This window comes from Vitis riparia, unplaced genomic scaffold (assembly GCF_004353265.1).
Source record: "Vitis riparia cultivar Riparia Gloire de Montpellier isolate 1030 unplaced genomic scaffold, EGFV_Vit.rip_1.0 scaffold788_pilon_pilon, whole genome shotgun sequence".
NCBI lineage: Eukaryota > Viridiplantae > Streptophyta > Magnoliopsida > Vitales > Vitaceae > Vitis > Vitis riparia.
This window is the reverse complement of record NW_023269785.1, coordinates 8,613-27,177: the sequence shown is the minus strand read 5'-3', so window position 1 is coordinate 27,177 and position 18,565 is coordinate 8,613. Positions and strand designations below refer to the sequence as shown.

Below are 18,565 nucleotides of genomic sequence, written 5' to 3'. Positions count from 1 at the left end.
ATTTGAAAGGATTGTCAAAAGTAGAAGTTGATCCAGAAATGATTTTGGCTTAAGCACCATACCCCGTGATACCATTGAAGATATATGAAAGTTTTGATCCAAAATCCTAAGCCCAACCTTCAAAATTGTAGGCTTCTTGGCAAGATTTCCAACCTCTGTGCAGGAAGATTTGAACCCGTGTTTGGTCCCAACATAAAGAAACAACAACAAAAAAAAAAAAGTGCTCCCATGGGTACGTCCCGAGAAGTAGCTTAGATTGTTTTTCTCTTTGGCTATAAATAGGTTTTGGCATGTAATAATACAATCTCATGCAGGTTGAAGATGGAATGGATTTCACATTCATTATGATCATATACCTTCATAAGAAGAGATTAACCTTTCACATGCTATTCATATAATTACTTTTTTACTTTTTTATTTTTATTTTTATCATTTCATGTCATGAGTAATGAAAAAAACTTTCTTCTTAAATTAATTATTTACACAATTATGTAATTAACATAGATTAAGAGATAAGGAAGCAAAGACAATATCCAAAATCAGGTCTTTTTCCAAGGTTGACGGATGAAAATAGAGAAAGATAGAGTATGAAAGCAATGGTATAGCTTAAAAACACTTTCTCATTAAAACTTTGATGGTAAAAAGTAGTTAAATTTAAATTAAAAATATTTTTAAAATACATTTAATGAATTTGTAGCCTTTTTATTATTTTAAATTCAATATTTATTTTTCTCTTTATTATTTGACTAAAAGTATAGGTTGGAAAATTATTAAAATCCATGGGAGAAAAAAAAATAGCGAAAAGGCTTGACTCTTAGGAAACTAATGGGAGTATTTTCATAAATCCAAGAGAGCATTGGGGGAGAGAAGGTGAAAATTTAGAGGATTTTGCTGTAGAGTTGAAAGGAAAAGAGTTTAAGGAGCTAAAATAGGGAAAAAGCATCAACTGGAAATCAAGACAAGAACTTTGTTCTCTGCTTCATTCATTGGGATGTTCCTCTTTTCACTTCATCATGCCTTTAATTTTATTTTATTTTTTCATAAGCATTATTTGTGAGGTTGTTGGGATGAGTTTCTTTAATGCAAAATCACAAAAGGAAAGAAGAATGAATGGAATCAATTTGGATATATATTTTTATATGTTATTTCAAACTCAGTCTTTTTTTTTTTTATGTATTTTAAATCTTTTATATAAAGATGAAATAATTTTAAAAGACATCACTTTTAACTAATTTTAATTATATTTTTTTATATTTTTTAATGTAAAACCAAACATAAACTATAAGTTTATACCATAGTGATATAAATATATTATACCTATTATTTTACTATTTAGCTAATTTATGCTTGATGCAAGGCCATTTTAAGATATGTGGGAAAATTAAAGGTTAAGGAATAAATAAATAAAAAAGAAAATTAGGTGTAACATACAAAAAAAAAAAATAAGTTTTGTTATATAATAGAAGAATTACAAGAAGAAGAAATTGAAATTCTCTTATAGAATTAAATATCCTCTCAATATTAAGTCTTCCTTTTTATAGAGAGTTATGAAGAGATTTACATCAATATAGATGATCATTCATAAGTTTCCATATTCTCATATTTTATTAACACTCCATCTTGGATGATCATAAAAATATATCTCAGAACTACAAAACACCCATTAAGAAAAACCCTAGTGAAGTAAAGGGCTATTTGTTCAAATTGTATCTCTTTAGAGGCTATTTCTATATGTGTCTTTCAGGGTTATTTATTCAATTTGTACATCCTTAGTAGCTATTTGTTTCAGTTGTACCTCTCCAAAAGTAATTAGTTTCTCAATTTTGAACTGATTAGTCATTTGTAGCCTTTTCAAAATTATCAAGTTTTTTTATGTGTTTTTAAGCTAATAAGTACTCTACTACACTTCAAGTGCACCTTAGTTCATTTGTTGTTATAATAGCTACTTATCTTACCTATCACTCCACATTCTCATAGTCATTGTAATGTTTGAATTCAACACAACTAGTTAAGCTAGGTACAAATATTTTTACTATGTTAGAAGTAATTCATAGTAAAAAAAAATATCTAGAACCAAATAGGAGAAAGAAAAAACATAAGGCCAAAGTAAGTATAGAGAATACTAACCCCTCACCCCTCAAATACACAACCCACTCTTCTCAAGTTTTCTCATTCTATACATGGTTGATGGTCCCTCCTTCTCCCCTCCATTCCCTATACTTCTTATCTACTTCAACTTTCACCTCATCTTTTTGGCAAACAAAGGAGTTTTTGTTTGGGAAATAGAGTCATATACTTTTCCACAATTTTATGAAATCTAGATTTCCCTATGCATCAATCACCTCTCACATTTTAATATAAAATTTAAAAAAAAAATTTAGAAAGCTAGAAAATCACAAAACATGAAGAGAAATAAAACCCAAAAATGGAAAAAGGAGAAATCAACTAGAAAACCCTAGAAAGGAGAAAAAAGATGGAGAAGTCATGCTTGAAAAGCCTTCAAATCTTGTGATAACTCGAAACCTAGCAATTCAAAACCCTAGAAAATTAGACAGTAGAAAATGAGAGAGTGAAATCATAATAAAATAAAATGACAATAATGAGAGGGCAATGTGTGAATAAAAAAACATCAAGTTACGTCCCACAATGAGTGATCATTGAGAAAAAAAAAATTCATGATTAAAGATTAATCTCACATTGGACTAGCAATGATGAAAGAAGAAATGAGTTTAGCAATCAAGGGTGAGCAAAAGAGAAATGGTAGGGAATTTATATATTGGTTTTATTGTAGCGACCAACTTGCATTCATTGGGCCATATATTATAGCGACCAATTTTGTCCCTCAACAATAGGAGGTTTTATGGTTGTATCCGATTAATCCTAGAACTATAAGCTTGGTGGGAGAATTCCTACTATTGTGGCTCAAATAGTAGTAAGGTTATATATACTCTTTCATTGTGAATTTTGTTGACCCCTCTTATAAAAACTATGTGACCATATCTCACTTTTCTTCTTGTGATATTAATGCATACAAATCCCTTTTGTAATACAACTAAGGTTTTGCATACATGACACGCTATACCAAAAATGGTAGACCTTTTAAATATAAAAATTATGATAATTAAGATCATATTTAGTTCTTAAAAAGTACTAAAAAAATGAAATAAAAATATTAAGAAAAAAGGCGATGAAAAAATATATATTAAGCAAAAGAGTTGGAAAATGCTAAATGGTTGTCCTCATCATTTTCCTTATATAAAGGTGAGTAAAGTGTATTTCTAAATAACTTAATTTTATTTCCTTCAATTTTTTAATGGACATCAAAATAGAGAATATTTTTATAAATTTTTTTCCTTATAATTTTCTCACTATTTTCTTTCCTCTAAAAAAAATCATGAACCACATATAACCTAAAGAAAATAATTATAAATGTACAAACAAGTACATAAGAGAAGACTTCTTAGCTAGAGAATTCTCTATCATAAATATATATCCAAGTTAACCATTTTTAAGTGCTCAAATAAACCTATATACAAATATACAAATGAACTTTCATTCTTCTTGGACTTTCATTGTTTTTGGAGTTAATTACTATTATCATAACAAAATATAGTAAAAAAGAAATATGATTTTTAGGCCACTATTAGATGTCCTTAAAATAAAAAATTATTTTAAACTATGCATATGGATATTATTGTCAACTTATTTCTTTTTCATTCTCATTTTTATTGTTACTTAACATTGAAATATAAATAAATAATCATTCCAACCTTACATTTCTAAGTCCATCATGTCAAAGTTGAAGTCATCCCATCTCGTTTAGAAGACAAAAGGGGGAGTTTCCCTATGCTATAAAAGGTCTCCACCCCTTACTATTCAATAAAAGAAAAAAAAAAAAAAAAAAAGGGGCTTTCTTTCATCATTTTGTAAGATTTTATATTCTCTCATCTTAATTGAGAGAGAGGTTACAATTTTATCTTTATATTAGTCTCTCTTTTTTTCTTGTAATTAGATATTTGGTTATAATCAACAATTTGAATATCCTCGTTTTTCAAATAAAAAAAAGTCAAATTTTCAATAAATAAAAAGTACTTCTCCAAAAATAAATAAACAAAATTTTGTTTATGTATATCATAAAAATAAATAAACAAAATATATTATACCTATTATTTTACTATTTAGTTGATCTATGCTTGATGCAAGGCTATTTTAAGATATGTGGGAAAATTAAAGGTTAAGGAATAAAAAAAAAAAAGAAAAAAAAGAAAATTAGGTGTAATATATAAATAAATAAATAAATAACTTTTGGTATAGAATGGAAGAATTACAAGAAGAAAAAACTAAAATGCTCTTAGAGAATTAATATCCTTTCAATATTAGGTCTTCCTTTTTATAGAGAGTTATGAAGAGATTTACATCAACATAGGTGATTATTCTTAAGTTTCCATAATACGACAAATTCTCATATTTTATTAACACTTTCTCTTGGATGGTCATAAAAATATATTTTGGAACTATAAAACACTCATTGAAAAAAACCTTAGTGAAGTAAAGGGCTATTTGTTCAAATTGTACCTCCTTAAGGGTTATTTTAATGTGTCTTTTAGGGGTTATTAATTCAATTTGTAGATCTTTAGTAGCTATTTGTTTCAATTGTACCTCTCCAAAAGCAATGAGTTCCTCGATTTTGAATTGATTAGTCATTTTGTAGCCTTTTCAAAATTATCAAGTTTTTCATGTGTTTTTTTCTAGTGTTTTCCTTTTTCAATGAATTATATCATTTGAGCTGACAAGTCTACCACGTTTCAAGCACACCATAGGTTTATTTGTTGTTATAATAGCTACTTATCTCACCTATCATTCCACATTCTCATCGTCATTGTAATGTTTGAATTCAACATGTAATTCATGGTAAAAAAAAATTTCTAGAACCAAATAGGACAAAGAAAAAACATATGGACAAAGTAAGCCTAGAGAATACTAACCCCTCGCCCCTCAAATACACAACCCACTCTTCTCAAGTTTTCTCATTCTATACATGGTTGATGGCCCCCTCCTCCTCCCCTCCTTTCCCTATACTTCTTATCTACTTCAACTTTCACCTCATCTTTTTGGCAATTAACAAAGGAGTTTTTGTTTGGGAAATAGAGTTATATACTTTTTCACAATTTTATGAAATCTAGATCTCCTTATGCATCAATCACCTCTCACATTTTAATATAAAATTTTTTTTTAAAATATAGAAAGCTAGAAAATCACAAAACGTGAAGAGAAATAAAACCCAAAAATGGAAAAAGGAGAAATCAACTAGAAAACCCTAGAAAAAAGAAAAAAAAAAAAAGATGGAGAAGTCATGCTTGAAAAGCCTTCAAATCTTGTGATAACTCAGAAACCTAGCAAGTCAAAACCCTAGAAAATTAGACAGTAGAAAATGAGAGAGTGAAATCATAATAAAATAAAATGACAATAGTGAGAGGGGAATGTGTGAATAAAAAAACATCAAGCTACGTCCCCATGATGAGTGATCATTGAGCAAAAAACAAAGTTCATGATTAAAGATTAATCTCACATTGGACTAGCAAAGATGAAGAAGAAATGAGTTCAGCAATCAAGGGTGAGCAAAAGAGAAATGGTAGGCAATTTATATATTGGTTTTATTGTAGCGACCAACTTGCATTCATTGGGCCATATATTATAGCGACCAATTTTATCCCCTAACAATAGAAGGTTTTATGGTTGTATCTAATTAATCCTGGAACTATAAGCTTGGTGGGAGAACTCCTACTATTGTGGCTCAAATAGTAGTAAGGTTATATATACTCTTCCATTGTGAATTTTGTTGACCCCTCTTAAAAAAACTATGCGACCATATCTCACTTTTCTTGTTGTGATATTAATGCATACAAATCCTTTTTGTAATACAACTAAGGTTTTGCATAGATGACACTATACCATAAATGCATATACCTTTTAAATATAAAAATTATGATAATTAAGATCATATTTAGTTCTTAAAAAGTACTAAAAAAGGAAATAAAAATATTAAGAAAAAAGGCAATGAAAAAATATATATTAGGCAAAAGAGTTGGAAAATGCTATCATCATTTTCCTTATATAAAGGTGAGTAAAGTGTATTTCTAAATAATCTAACTTTATTTCCTTCAATTTTTTAATGGACATCAAAATAGAGAATATTTTTATAAATTTTTTTCCTGATAATTTTCTCACTATTTTCTTTCCTCTAAAAAAAATAATTATAAATGTACAAACAAGTACATAAGAGCAAGGATGAAAATATCGGTAATCACGGATATATCAGTACTTCGATTTTATGAATATATCGGATATATCGGGGATATATCGGATATATCGGCGAATATTTGGAAAAAAATATTGATAAACCTAAAATTGATCAAAATTTATAAAAATATAAGAAAAACTTCATAAAAAATGTAATTAGAAGTATAATGATATTTTTAAATTGTTTTATTAAATAATTTGATATATGTATAATATGATTTATCATATTTGATAATAATATTATATGTGTTAATAAAAAAAACTATAAATTTCATAAGTATATATTTATTATTAAATTATATCAAATATTATTCATAATAATATTTGTGATATTTGATTATAATATGTCTGATTTTAAAATATATTTAATATTAAAATTATAATTAATTTAATTTAATTGTATTAAATGATATAAAATAAATGATGGTATATGTATAATTTTTAATACTTAATTAATATATTAATAATATTAAAAACACTATGAAGAAAATTATCATGATAATTTTTATATTTTTGGTATTCAAATAGATGAAAAAAATTTATTTAATTATAAAATAATTATAATTAATTTGTTCTTTAAAACATTTTTTTAAAATTATGTTTATATGATGAATTTGACTTTATATATATTTGGTGCACTTTATATATCAAGGGGCCAACTTGCCCCAGCGATCAGCTTGCTGCCAACCAAAGGGCGGCGGAAATCCTAAGGCATTTTTAAAAGTTTGACCGCTGATCCTCATTTGACCGCCCAAATTATCGTGATATATTGAAGATAAAATGATAAAATGCCAATAAGTCACGAGAAAAAGGTGAAATTCACGATAAATTGATAAAATATCGTGGAACCGATATTTCTCTAAGATATATCGTGTCGAGATGCTCCGATACACGATATTTCACCGAAATATCACGACATTATATCGCCGAAATATCGCGACATTTTCCTCCCTGCATAAGAGAAGACTTCTTAGTTAGAGAATTCTCTATCATAAAAATATATCCAAATTAACCATTTTTAGGTGCTCAAATAAACCTATATACAAATATACAAATGAACTTACATTGTTTTTGGAGTTAATTACTATTATCATAACAAAATATAGCAAAAAAGAAATATGATTTTAAACCACTATTAGATGTCCTAAAAATAAAAAATTATTTTAAACTATGCGTATGAATATTATTGTCAACTTATTTTTTTATTCTCATTTTTATTGTTACTTAACATTGAAATATTAATAAATAATTATTCCAACCTTACATTTCTAAGTGTATCGTGTCAAAGTTGAAGTCATCCCATCTCGTTTAGAAGACAAAAGGGGGGAGGAGTTTTCCTATGCTATAAAAGGAGGTCTCCACCCCTTACTATTCATTAAAAAAAAGATTTCTTTCATCATTTTGTAAGATTTTATATTCTTTCATCTTAATTGAGAGAGAGGTTGCAATTTTATCTTTATATTAATCTCTCTTTTTTTCTTGTAATTAGATATTTGGTTAAAATCAATGTAGGGCCAGCGAAAGCTTTGATGTCAGCAATGTTAGTTCAAGAACGGTACACGAGGTTTTAACGTGGTTCGGCCAACCATGCCTACGTCCACGGATGAGAGAGAATGATTCCACTATACAATAAAGAATATTACAGAGGACAGAACCAAATATAACTATTGGGTTCCCAAAACATCACATGTTTCCCCACTCCTTGTATCCATACCCTACTACGAGCCCTCTCGCTCCACAAAGTACCTCCCGTTCTTCCTCATATCTCTATCCACCTCGTATAGTCTCTACAGCTCCATCTCCATCTCATAACTTTTTCCCCTCATGACCTAGAATATTTATAGAGATATTTCCAACAACTTTCCTTATTCTATAAGGAAGTCTAATATTACAATAATATATCAACCTAGAAATATTATATATAATATTCTTTACAAAAAAAAAAATATATATATATATATATATATATACTAATTAGGAATTTGGGACACTTCCTAACAATCAACAATTTAAATATCCTCATTTTTCAAATAAATAAAAATCAAATTTTCAATAAATAAAAATCAAATTTTCAATAAATAAAAATTACTTCTCCAAAAATAAATAAACAAAATTTTGTTTATGTATATCATAAAAAAAAAAAAATCAAAAACCAATTAATTCTCCTCTGGTCATGTACCCATGTTTGATAATCCAAAACTTGGAATGGGATTACGGAAAAATCCCTAAATTCCTAATAAATTCGTGTTCGGAATGATGAAAGAAACCTAAAAAATTCCTAAATAATTACTAATAAAATTGATCTCAACCTATCAAGAAAAAAGAATTATATTTCTAAACAGTAGAACGGATGAAGAATTATCTGCACTGCTACTTACAGTTTTAAAGTTACAAGCCAGTACACACAAACTTCATATGTAAATGAATTCATATTTGTGTTGGAAGAAAAGGATTCCCGTTAAAGGAAAAGAGAGCTTGACAGTCTGTATGGAAGACAATGTCACTATTACTTTACTCTTTATTCATTATCATCTTTTCTGGGTTTTGAACACAAAAACATAAACCCAATATTCTTCTCTTCACCTCTCCAACTCCTGTCCATCACCTGTTTCACTAATTTGAGTTGTTGAGGATATCAAAATATTCTCTCACAAAAAATTAACGAAAGTAAAAAATAAAAATTAATTACAAATGAACAAGTAAATATTCTTTTTGTAAAATATTAGTAATATTTATTATTTAGAACATTATATTTATAAAAATAAAAAATAAAAAAAGCACTCTTCATATAGGTCACGAGTCATGAATGATGCCCAACATTTAATAATGACTAAAAGACACAAATGATATATGATGCGAATGAATGTCTTGAAAAATGTTACCAAAGAATCTACACTTTCGGTGTTTTACTTCTTTTCTTCCTTTATGAAACACCAAACTTTGTAAGGGGTACACAATGACTTTGCTAATTTTGTTTAGAATTTTTACTTTTTCCATAACCCAAACGTGAACTCATTTTGAATTTTGGATATTTAATTTGAGCATATCTTTACTTCTTTTATTTCTTTATGAACTACCAAACTTTGTAAAGGGTCCACAATGTCTTTGCTCATCTTTTTAGAATTTTTTTTCTTCCATAACCCAAATGTGAACTCATTTTGAATTTTGGATGCATAATTTGAGTATATCTTTACTTCTTTTCTTCGTTTATGAACCACCAAAATTTATAATGGGTACACAATGTCTTTGCTCATTTTTTTTTTAAAAAAAAAATTCTTCCATAACCAAAATTTGAACTCATTTTGAATTTTGGATATGTAATTTGAGTATATCTTACTTATTTTCTTCCTTTATGAACCACCAAACTTTGTAAAGAGTCCACAATGCCTTTGGTCATTTTTTTTCTTCCACAACCCAAATATGAACTCATTTCGATTTTGGATATGTAATTTGAGTGTATATATATTTGTTATGTTAAAAAAAAAAATCAATATCAAGTACATATTAGTGTAATAACATACAGACAAAAGTAAATGTAAACATAAAAAAAGTGAGTTCAACTAATTATATTTATATCCGTGAATAAAAGAGAATTAATCATTAATACTAGTAAAAAAAAATTATAAACGAAAGAGAAAACATACATAATTAACCTTTAAAAAGAGTTTTTCTAATATAAGATAATTTAGTCATCAAGCAGGGTTGCAAATAAAATATACCGATAGACAAAATAACGATTTTGTTGGGATAGTAAGAGGTTCAAACTGGAACTTGAGTTAAGGAAAAATTTGGTATTTAATTAGTTGTGCATTTGATTTTTTTTTTTTTTCTTTATTTGTTTTCCTAACTGAGAAATGGGAATTCTAGCATGGTGGACTTATTGAGTTTAAGTGATTTATTTGCATGACTTCTCTCTCTATTAGTTTGTCACTTTCCTCTTATGTTCTTGATTGTTATTATAGCAGGTTAAAATGTCTACCCTAATCCACAATAGTCAAGGTAGGTTATAATGAGCAATTTGAATGTATTGGTTTCTCAAATAAATAAAAATTATTTTCTCAAAAATAAATACACAAATTTTGTTTATTTATATTATCAAAAATTCAAAAACCAATGAATTCACAAACTTGGAATGGGATTACAAAAAAATTCCTAAATTCCTAATAAATTCGTATTCGGAATGATGAAAGAAACCTACTAAATTCCTAAATTACTAATAAAATGGATCTCAACCTACCAAGAGAAAAGAATTATATTTCAAAAACAGTGGTGAAGAATTATATGCAGTACACACAAACTTTATATCTAAATTACTAAGCTTGATCGATGGAAACAGAAAAGGAAGAAAAGAATGGGAAAATATCACTAGTGGTGGACCCTTATGCTGATTGCTGAGTCTTTTACTTGAAGAAAAAAAAAAAAGGTGATATTTCATTATTACTTTTCTCCTTAGTCATCTTCAACTTTGCTGGGTTTTGTACACAACAAACATAAATCCAGAATTCTTCTCTTTTCCTCTCCAACTTCAATCCAGCACCTGTTTTCCTATTCTGATTAAGTTCTTCTTGGCTTTGAATCCCAGTCCTTGTTTTCTTCATGGATTGTGTGAGCCCAATCCTGGATGTCACTACTCGCTTGTGGTATTGCACTGCCAAGCGTGCTGTTTACATCCGTCATCTCCCACAAAATCTCAACTCTTTGAGAACTGCAATGGAGGAACTCAAGAACCTATACGAAGATGTGAAGGAATGGGTGGAACGTGAAGAGAAACTTCAGAAGAAGTGTACTCATGTAGTCGATGGCTGGCTCCACAATGTAGAAGCCATGGAAGAACAAGTGAAGGAAATATTGGCCAAAGGTGATGAAGAAATCCAGAAGAAATGTCTCGGAACCTGTTGTACTAAAAACTGTGGCGCTAGCTACAAGCTTGGCAAGATGGTACTTGAAAAGATGGATGCTGTGACGGTAAAGAAGACGGAGGGCTCAAATTTCAGTGTAGTTGCTGAACCTTTGCCTGGTCCTCCCGTGATCGAGAGGCCTCTGGACAAGACTGTGGGCCAAGATTTGTTGTTTGGGAAGGTCTGGAAATGGCTCCAAGATGATGGAGAGCAGGTAAGCAGTATCGGATTATATGGAATGGGGGGTGTGGGCAAAACCACCCTCTTGACCAGGATCAACAATGAGCTCCTCAAAACCAGGCTTGAATTTGAAGCAGTGATTTGGGTGACTGTGTCCAGACCAGCTAATGTGGAAAAAGTTCAGCAAGTTCTTTTCAATAAATTGGAGATTGGCAAAGTTAAATGGGAAGATAGGAGTGAGGATGAAAGGGCAGAAGAAATATTCAATGTCCTGAAGACAAAGAAATTTGTGCTTTTGTTAGATGACATATGGGAGCGGCTGGATCTATCCAAAGTTGGTATTCCTCCTCTGAATCATCAAGATAAGTTGAAGATGGTATTTACAACGCGATCTAAAGATGTGTGCCAAGATATGGAAGTTACGGAGAGCATTGAAGTGAATTGTCTCCCATGGGAGGATGCATTTGCTCTGTTTCAGACCAAGGTGGGAGCAGACACCATAAATTTTCATCCAGATATACCAAAGCTGGCGGAGATGGTTGCCAAAGAGTGTTGCGGCTTACCACTTGCCCTCATCACCATAGGGCGAGCAATGGCGGGAACAAAAACACCCGAAGAATGGGAGAAAAAAATACAAATGTTGAAGAATTATCCGGCAAAGTTTCCAGGCATGGAGAATCGTCTGTTTTCACGCTTGGCATTCAGTTATGATAGCCTACCCGATGAAGCCATCAAATCGTGTTTCCTATATTGCTCTTTATTTCCGGAGGATTATGAAATCTCTCATCGAAAACTTATACAACTTTGGATCGGGGAGGGTTTTCTGGATGAATATGACAACGTACAAGAAGCAAGAAATCAAGGAGAAGAAGTTATTAAAAGTTTACAGCTTGCATGTCTATTAGAGAATGGCAAATCTCAATTAGATAAAAAAGACAAATATTTGAAGATGCATGATGTTATTCGTGATATGGCTTTGTGGTTGGCTCGCAAAAATGGGAAGAAGAACAAATTTGTGGTAAAAAATGGAGTTGAATCGATTAGAGCTCAGGAAGTTGAAAAATGGAAAGAGACACAGAGGATATCATTGTGGGATACCGACATTGAAGAACTTAGGGAACCACCATATTTCCCTAATATGGAGACCTTTTTGGCACCACGTAAGTTTATTCGATCATTTCCAAATAGATTCTTTACAAACATGCCTATTATAAGAGTTTTGGACTTGTCAAACAATTTTGAACTTACAAAGTTACCTGCGGAGATTGGAAACTTAGTTACTTTGCAATATCTTAATTTGTCAGGTCTAAGTATAAAATACTTACCTGTGGAGCTCAAGAATTTGAAAAAATTAAGGTGCTTGATATTGAATGATATGTATTTGCTCAAGTCACTTCCATCTCAAATGGTATCGAGTCTTTCCTCTTTGCAATTGTTCAGCATGTATAGCACGATTGTAAGGTCAGACTTTACGGGAGATGATGAAAGAAGGTTATTAGAAGAGTTAGAGCAATTGGAACACATTGATGATATATCCATCAACCTTACAAGTGTATCAACCATCCAAACATTATTTAACTCCCTCAAGTTGCAAAGATCCACAAGATGGCTACAATTAGTTTGTAAGCGTATGAACCTGGTCCAACTATCCCTTTATATAGAGACACTCCGTATTACAAATTGTGTTGAATTGCAAGATGTGAAAATCAATTTTGAAAAGGAAGTGGTGGTCTCCTCAAAATTCCTAAGGCACCAATGCTTGAACAACCTTTGTGATGTCGAAATATTTGGATGTCATAAATTGTTGAATTTGACATGGCTTATTTGTGCTCCAAACCTTCAATTTCTAAGTGTTGAATTCTGTGAATCAATGGAAAAAGTGATAGATGATGAAAGGAGTAAAGTTTTAGAAATTGTTGAAGTAGATCATTTGGGTGTATTCTCAAGACTCGTATCTCTCACTTTAATTTATCTACCAAAGCTAAGAAGTATACATGGACGTGCCCTACCTTTTCCATCTTTAAGACACATTCTTATGCTTGGATGTTCAAGTTTGAGGAAGTTGCCATTTGATTCCAATACTGGAGTGAGCAAGAAATTAGAGAAAATCATGGGAGACCAAGAATGGTGGGATGGTTTGGATTGGGAGGATCAAACCATTATGCACAACCTCACTCCATATTTTCAACCCTCAAAAATTTGAGGCAAGATTTGAGCACCCATTGCATTCGTCTTATTACAGGTAAAATCCCTTTTTCTTCCCTTTATATATATATATATATATATATAATTGCATTTAAAAATTTTCATAATATAAAAATGGCCAAGTCCAAATGTGCATTGTGATTGTTTGAGTCTGCCTCTCAAGATATTATTTTATTTTCTATTTGAAATATTATGTTAACTTTTCATGTATTTTGATTATATTTAATTTATCTCTAGTTTCTCACTCTACACACTTCATTAGATTGTTTGGCACTTGGGAGTGGTGGAGCCATTAGATAATGCACAACTATCAGGTAAAATTCTTGTAGAAAAATGCAAAAATAGATGTTATTTGTAAAGATTGTTTGGCAACATCATCATTTATTTTTCTCCCACCTCCTTCTCCAGGAAACAATCCCTTAATCTCCATGAAATTCAAAATCAAAATGCAAAAGTTCAAAGGAAGACACGGCAATCTTCTCCAATTCCCACAAGCCTCGATTAGTGCATTGTTGGATCATCACCAGGCATTTTCATCTTTTCCACTGCACATGAGCTTCCATGTCTACAAACTTGAGCTCCAAGTTCTGATTATCTTGTCAGAGCTTCTGTTTTACTTTCATTATTCTCCCGTCAGCCTATGCCATAAAACTTGAAGATGATGATAAATATAGATTCAACGCTTTTGTATTGAAAGGAAGGTTGAATTGGCAATTTTTCACTTTTTCGATCCTTTTTTTTTTGTGGTTTTGTGGGTGCTCTGTTTGAGATTTGGTTGATTTCATAAAATTAGAAGATGATAAACTGCTTATTTGTTGAGAAAATTAATGTAAAGAAAAAGAAAATAAATTGGAATTTTAAATCTCAGAACTATGAAATCGATACCCAAAATCAAATATTGGCAGGTTGCCTACTGTAAATCCTAGGGAGCACTGGGGGAAAGAAGGTGAAAATTCAGAGGATTTTAGAGTGCAGCTGAAAGAAAGAGTTTTAAGGAGCTAAAACAGGGCAAACAAAGCATCAACTGAAAATCAAGAGAATACCTTTGCTTCATTCATTGGGATAATCCTCTTTTCACTTCATCATGTCTCTTTATTTTATTTTTCATAAGCATTGTCTGCCAGGCTGTTGGGATGTGTTTCTTTAATGCAAAACCACAAAACAAAGGAGAATAATTGGAATCAACTTCTTCCTTCTACATTTCCTTCTGCCGTTGATGCAGCAGTTGAAGATGGAGAATGATTTCACATATTTCCCTGATACACACAGCTCATGAAGTTGAAGAATGGAAAGAGACGCAGAGGATACCATTGTGGGATACCAGCATTGAAGAAACTTAAGGAACCACCATATTTCCCTCATACTAAGACCTTTCTGGCATCGAGTGAGTGTAGCGAGTCATATTTCATGTTGCCTATATTGCTTGATAGGAAACAGCCAAATTGCAGATAATTTTTTCAGTACATGTATGCAAGGATTTTATTCTATGGTCGGATTTTCCTAAAACCTACTGTATTATATCAGAAAATAATATCTGTGAAAGTCATTTTTCAATCCCCTTATATTTGATTTCATAGCTTTTACGTTTGGTGCGCATATTGGGTATTTGCCTCAATCTGGTGTCTCTTGGTTTACCTTCTTTAGATGTCCGCCTCAACTCATTTCAGGTAGAAACTTTCTGCTTCACTACTTCGTTAATGAATAATGTTTTCCAGAAGATATTGGGATGATGTCTAGACTAGGAAGAATTGTTTGCACTCCCAACCCCATAAGAAATTAAAAAGGAAAACAGAAAAATTAAAATCCTTGCTGCATGAAAAGATACAAAAAAGATAGGAATTCTATAGATGGATCCCTAAATCGCCATTATTGCTTTTATGTTTAAATGAGTGAGGTGAAGGTGTTTTTTTCTTCCTAACTCCAATTCCCAAACCAAATATGAATTGAAATAAAAAAACAAGTTGATGTCAGAATCCAGTTTCCATTTGTTATGCAGTTAGGGAATTAATACATAAAAGCACACTGCATTGTTTGCTGAATCCCAACTAGAATGAAAAACGGTAGAGGATTCTGTCTCTGAAAAGCAGAAGTGTCCAAAGGTGATGAGACTGCATTTGAGATTTATTCTGTGTGAATAATCTATTTCATTTTGTTTGTCGCTCCAACAGCCTTCAGTTTTAAACCAAATTCATGTTGGGTTTTTCCTCATGTGGAAGGCCCAAATTAAGAACCTAAAATTTAAGGCCTCTTCGGCCTTTATATAAAAGGGTTAGAAGAAGAATCCCTCTTCTTCTTCTTCTTCTTCTTCTTCCAATTTTTTGCAGCCATCGGAGGTAAAAAGAAAAAAAAAAGTAGAAGGAGAAAAGAGAGAGAAGGGGAGAACCATCATTTTTGAAGTTAGAGAGAAAAACTCAGTTTTTCTTCATTGTCCAAATTTCATCAAAGGTCCAATCCCACTTTGTCTGAGGGCTGATCAACTTGAAATTTGGAGAGGTTCGTGACTCATTGATCTTCAATTTGAATAGTGGAGATCGGATTTGGAGTTCCGAACAGTCTTCTTTCAATTCGAGAATAGAGCCTCTATTTTGGTGAGTTTTCTATCCGGATGTTTTTTATCATGAGCTCCGATCAAGGTTAATTCATGGTTCGATTGAGTTGATTTTTGGTGAGCACGTTCAAAACTCATTGATCTTCATTCTGAACGGTAGAGATTGGATTTGGAGTTCGGAACAATTATATTTCAGTCCAAGAACAATGACTATGTTTGGTGAGATTTCTCCATTGTCTTTATGTCAAGTTGTTGAAATTGCCAAGATTAATTTGTCTTGAAATATGGTTTATGTATGCCTCTAGTTTTATCTAGAGAGAATTGTGTCACTCATCGATTATATTAGTGGAGTTTTTAAGTGGCCTAAGGATCCTATGGTTTTTACTTCTCACATTGGAGAAGGTTGTCCACACTAAAAATTGTTGGTGTTCATATACTTGTTGATTTGGTGAATTCTTGTTACTCTATTTGATTAATTCCTATTAGGTTATCACAATAGGGGATAAAACTTGGTTGTGCATTGTTTGTGTTTATCCCATCAATTCATACTTCTTGTCCTCTAATTATTTGTTCAATTTTCCTATCTTGATCATGTTATGATCCTGTTCTATAGGTTCAATGTGGTCTAGGCCGAACTAGGCACCTCTGGGCTCATGAGTCCTATGGTGTATTCCTGACATAATGACACCTGCCAAGCCTCTTGCTGGAGGCTTACCTATCGGTGTTGTTCTGGTCACCGAACGAGTTGCTTCTGCCATAAGCTTCGATGACCATGGAAGCACTTTTTTCGGCAGCCCCCTTGTCTGCAACGCTGCTCTTGCTGTCTTTGAAAAATTCTTAGAACCCAACTTCTTGGCTAGCGCCGCCAAGAAGGGCCAACACTTGAAGCAAATTTTAACCCAGAAGTTGGGACATAACCCACATGTGAAAGAAGTACGTGGGCTTGGGCTCATTGTTGGGATTGAGCTTGACGTCCAGGCCTCGCCGCTAGTGGATGCCTGTCGAGAAGCCGGCTTCCTGGTGCTCACCACTGGAAAGGGGAATGTTGTGAGGCTAGTGCCTCCATTGATCATAACAGAGGAGGAGTTGGAGTTGGCAGCTGAGGTTCTTTCCGGGTCTCTTCCAGCACTTGATGGGAGCAATTCAAAGTAAAAGAAAGAGCATTGCTACCTTCAGTCCAAGGTTAGGCTTAGTTGTTCTTAATTTTGGGACAGGCATTTGTTGGGTTTTTTTTCCTCATGTGGAAGGCCCAAATTAAGAGCCCAAAATTTAAGGCCTCTTAGGCCTTTATATAAAAGGGCTAGAAAAAAAAAATCCCTCTTCTTCTTCTTCTTCTAATTTTTTGCAGCCACTAGAGGTAGGAGAAAAGAGAGAGAAAGAGAGAACCACCATTTTTTAAGTTAGAGAGAAAAATTCAGTTTTTTTCTTCACTGCCCATATTTCATCAAAGGCCTGATCCTGCTTCATCTGTGGGCCGATCGACCTGAAATTTGGAGGAGAGGTTCGTGACTCATTGATCTTCATTCTGAACGGTGGAGATCGGATTTGGAGATCCAGACAGTCGTCTTTCAGTCCAAGAACAGAGCCTCCATTTTGATGCGTTTTCTATCCGGACAGTTTTGATCATGAACTCCGATTAAGGTTAATCTGTGGTTCGATTGAGTCGATTTTTGGAGAACACATTTGTAACTCATTAATCTTCATTCTAAACGGTGAAGATTGGATTTGGAGTTCGAAAAAGTTATCTTTCAGTCCAAGAACAGTGGTATGTTTGGTGAGATCTCTCCATTGTTTTTATGCAAAGTTGTTGAAATTGCCAAGATCAATTTGTCTTGAGATATGGTTATGTATGCCTCTAGTTTTATCTAGAGAGAATTGTGTAACCCATTAATTATATTAGTGGAGTTTTTAAGTGGCTTAAGGGTCTCGTGGTTTTTACTTCTCATATTGGAGAAGGTTTTCCACGCTAAAATTATTAGTGTTCATATGCTTGTTGATTGAGTGAATTTTTGCTTCTCTACTTGATTAATTCCTATTAGGTTCTCACAAGAGGGGATAAAACCTAGTTGTGTATTGTTTGTATTTATCCCATCAAAGTGGTATCAAAGCCAAGTTCAATATAATTTGTGCCTTGTGTAGAACAATGGAAAGCAATATAAGTAGAATGATTACCCTGAATGGCTCTAATTATCATGTTTGGAAAGGAAAGATGGAAGACTTATTGTATGTGAAGGATTATTATTTGCCTGTGTTTGCTTCTGAAAAGCCAGAAAATAAAACTGATGCAGAATGGAATTTACTTCATCGGCAAGTTTGTGGTTATATCAAACAATAGATAGATGATAATGTTCTCAATCATGTTAGTGAAGAGAAAAATGCACAGAGTTTATGGAACAAGCTCGAACAGTTATATGCTCGAAAGACTAGTAATAAT

At 31.9% G+C, this 18,565-nt stretch overlaps 2 protein-coding genes across 2 annotated transcripts; both read left to right on the top strand.

Moving 5' to 3' along the window:
- The first annotated feature begins 10,896 nt into the window (after nt 1-10,896).
- Nucleotides 10,897-13,596, top strand: LOC117910620 (probable disease resistance protein At5g63020). Its single transcript, XM_034824716.1, has one exon. The coding sequence runs from the start codon at nt 10,897-10,899 to the stop codon at nt 13,579-13,581; it is 2,685 nt and encodes an 894-aa protein (XP_034680607.1). The 3' UTR covers nt 13,582-13,596.
- Nucleotides 13,597-16,812: 3,216 nt separating this feature from the next.
- Nucleotides 16,813-17,342, top strand: LOC117910617 (acetylornithine aminotransferase, mitochondrial-like). Its single transcript, XM_034824713.1, has one exon. It carries the CDS (start codon nt 16,813-16,815, stop codon nt 17,281-17,283), a length of 471 nt encoding a protein of 156 aa, XP_034680604.1. The 3' UTR covers nt 17,284-17,342.
- The last annotated feature ends 1,223 nt before the right edge of the window (nt 17,343-18,565 follow it).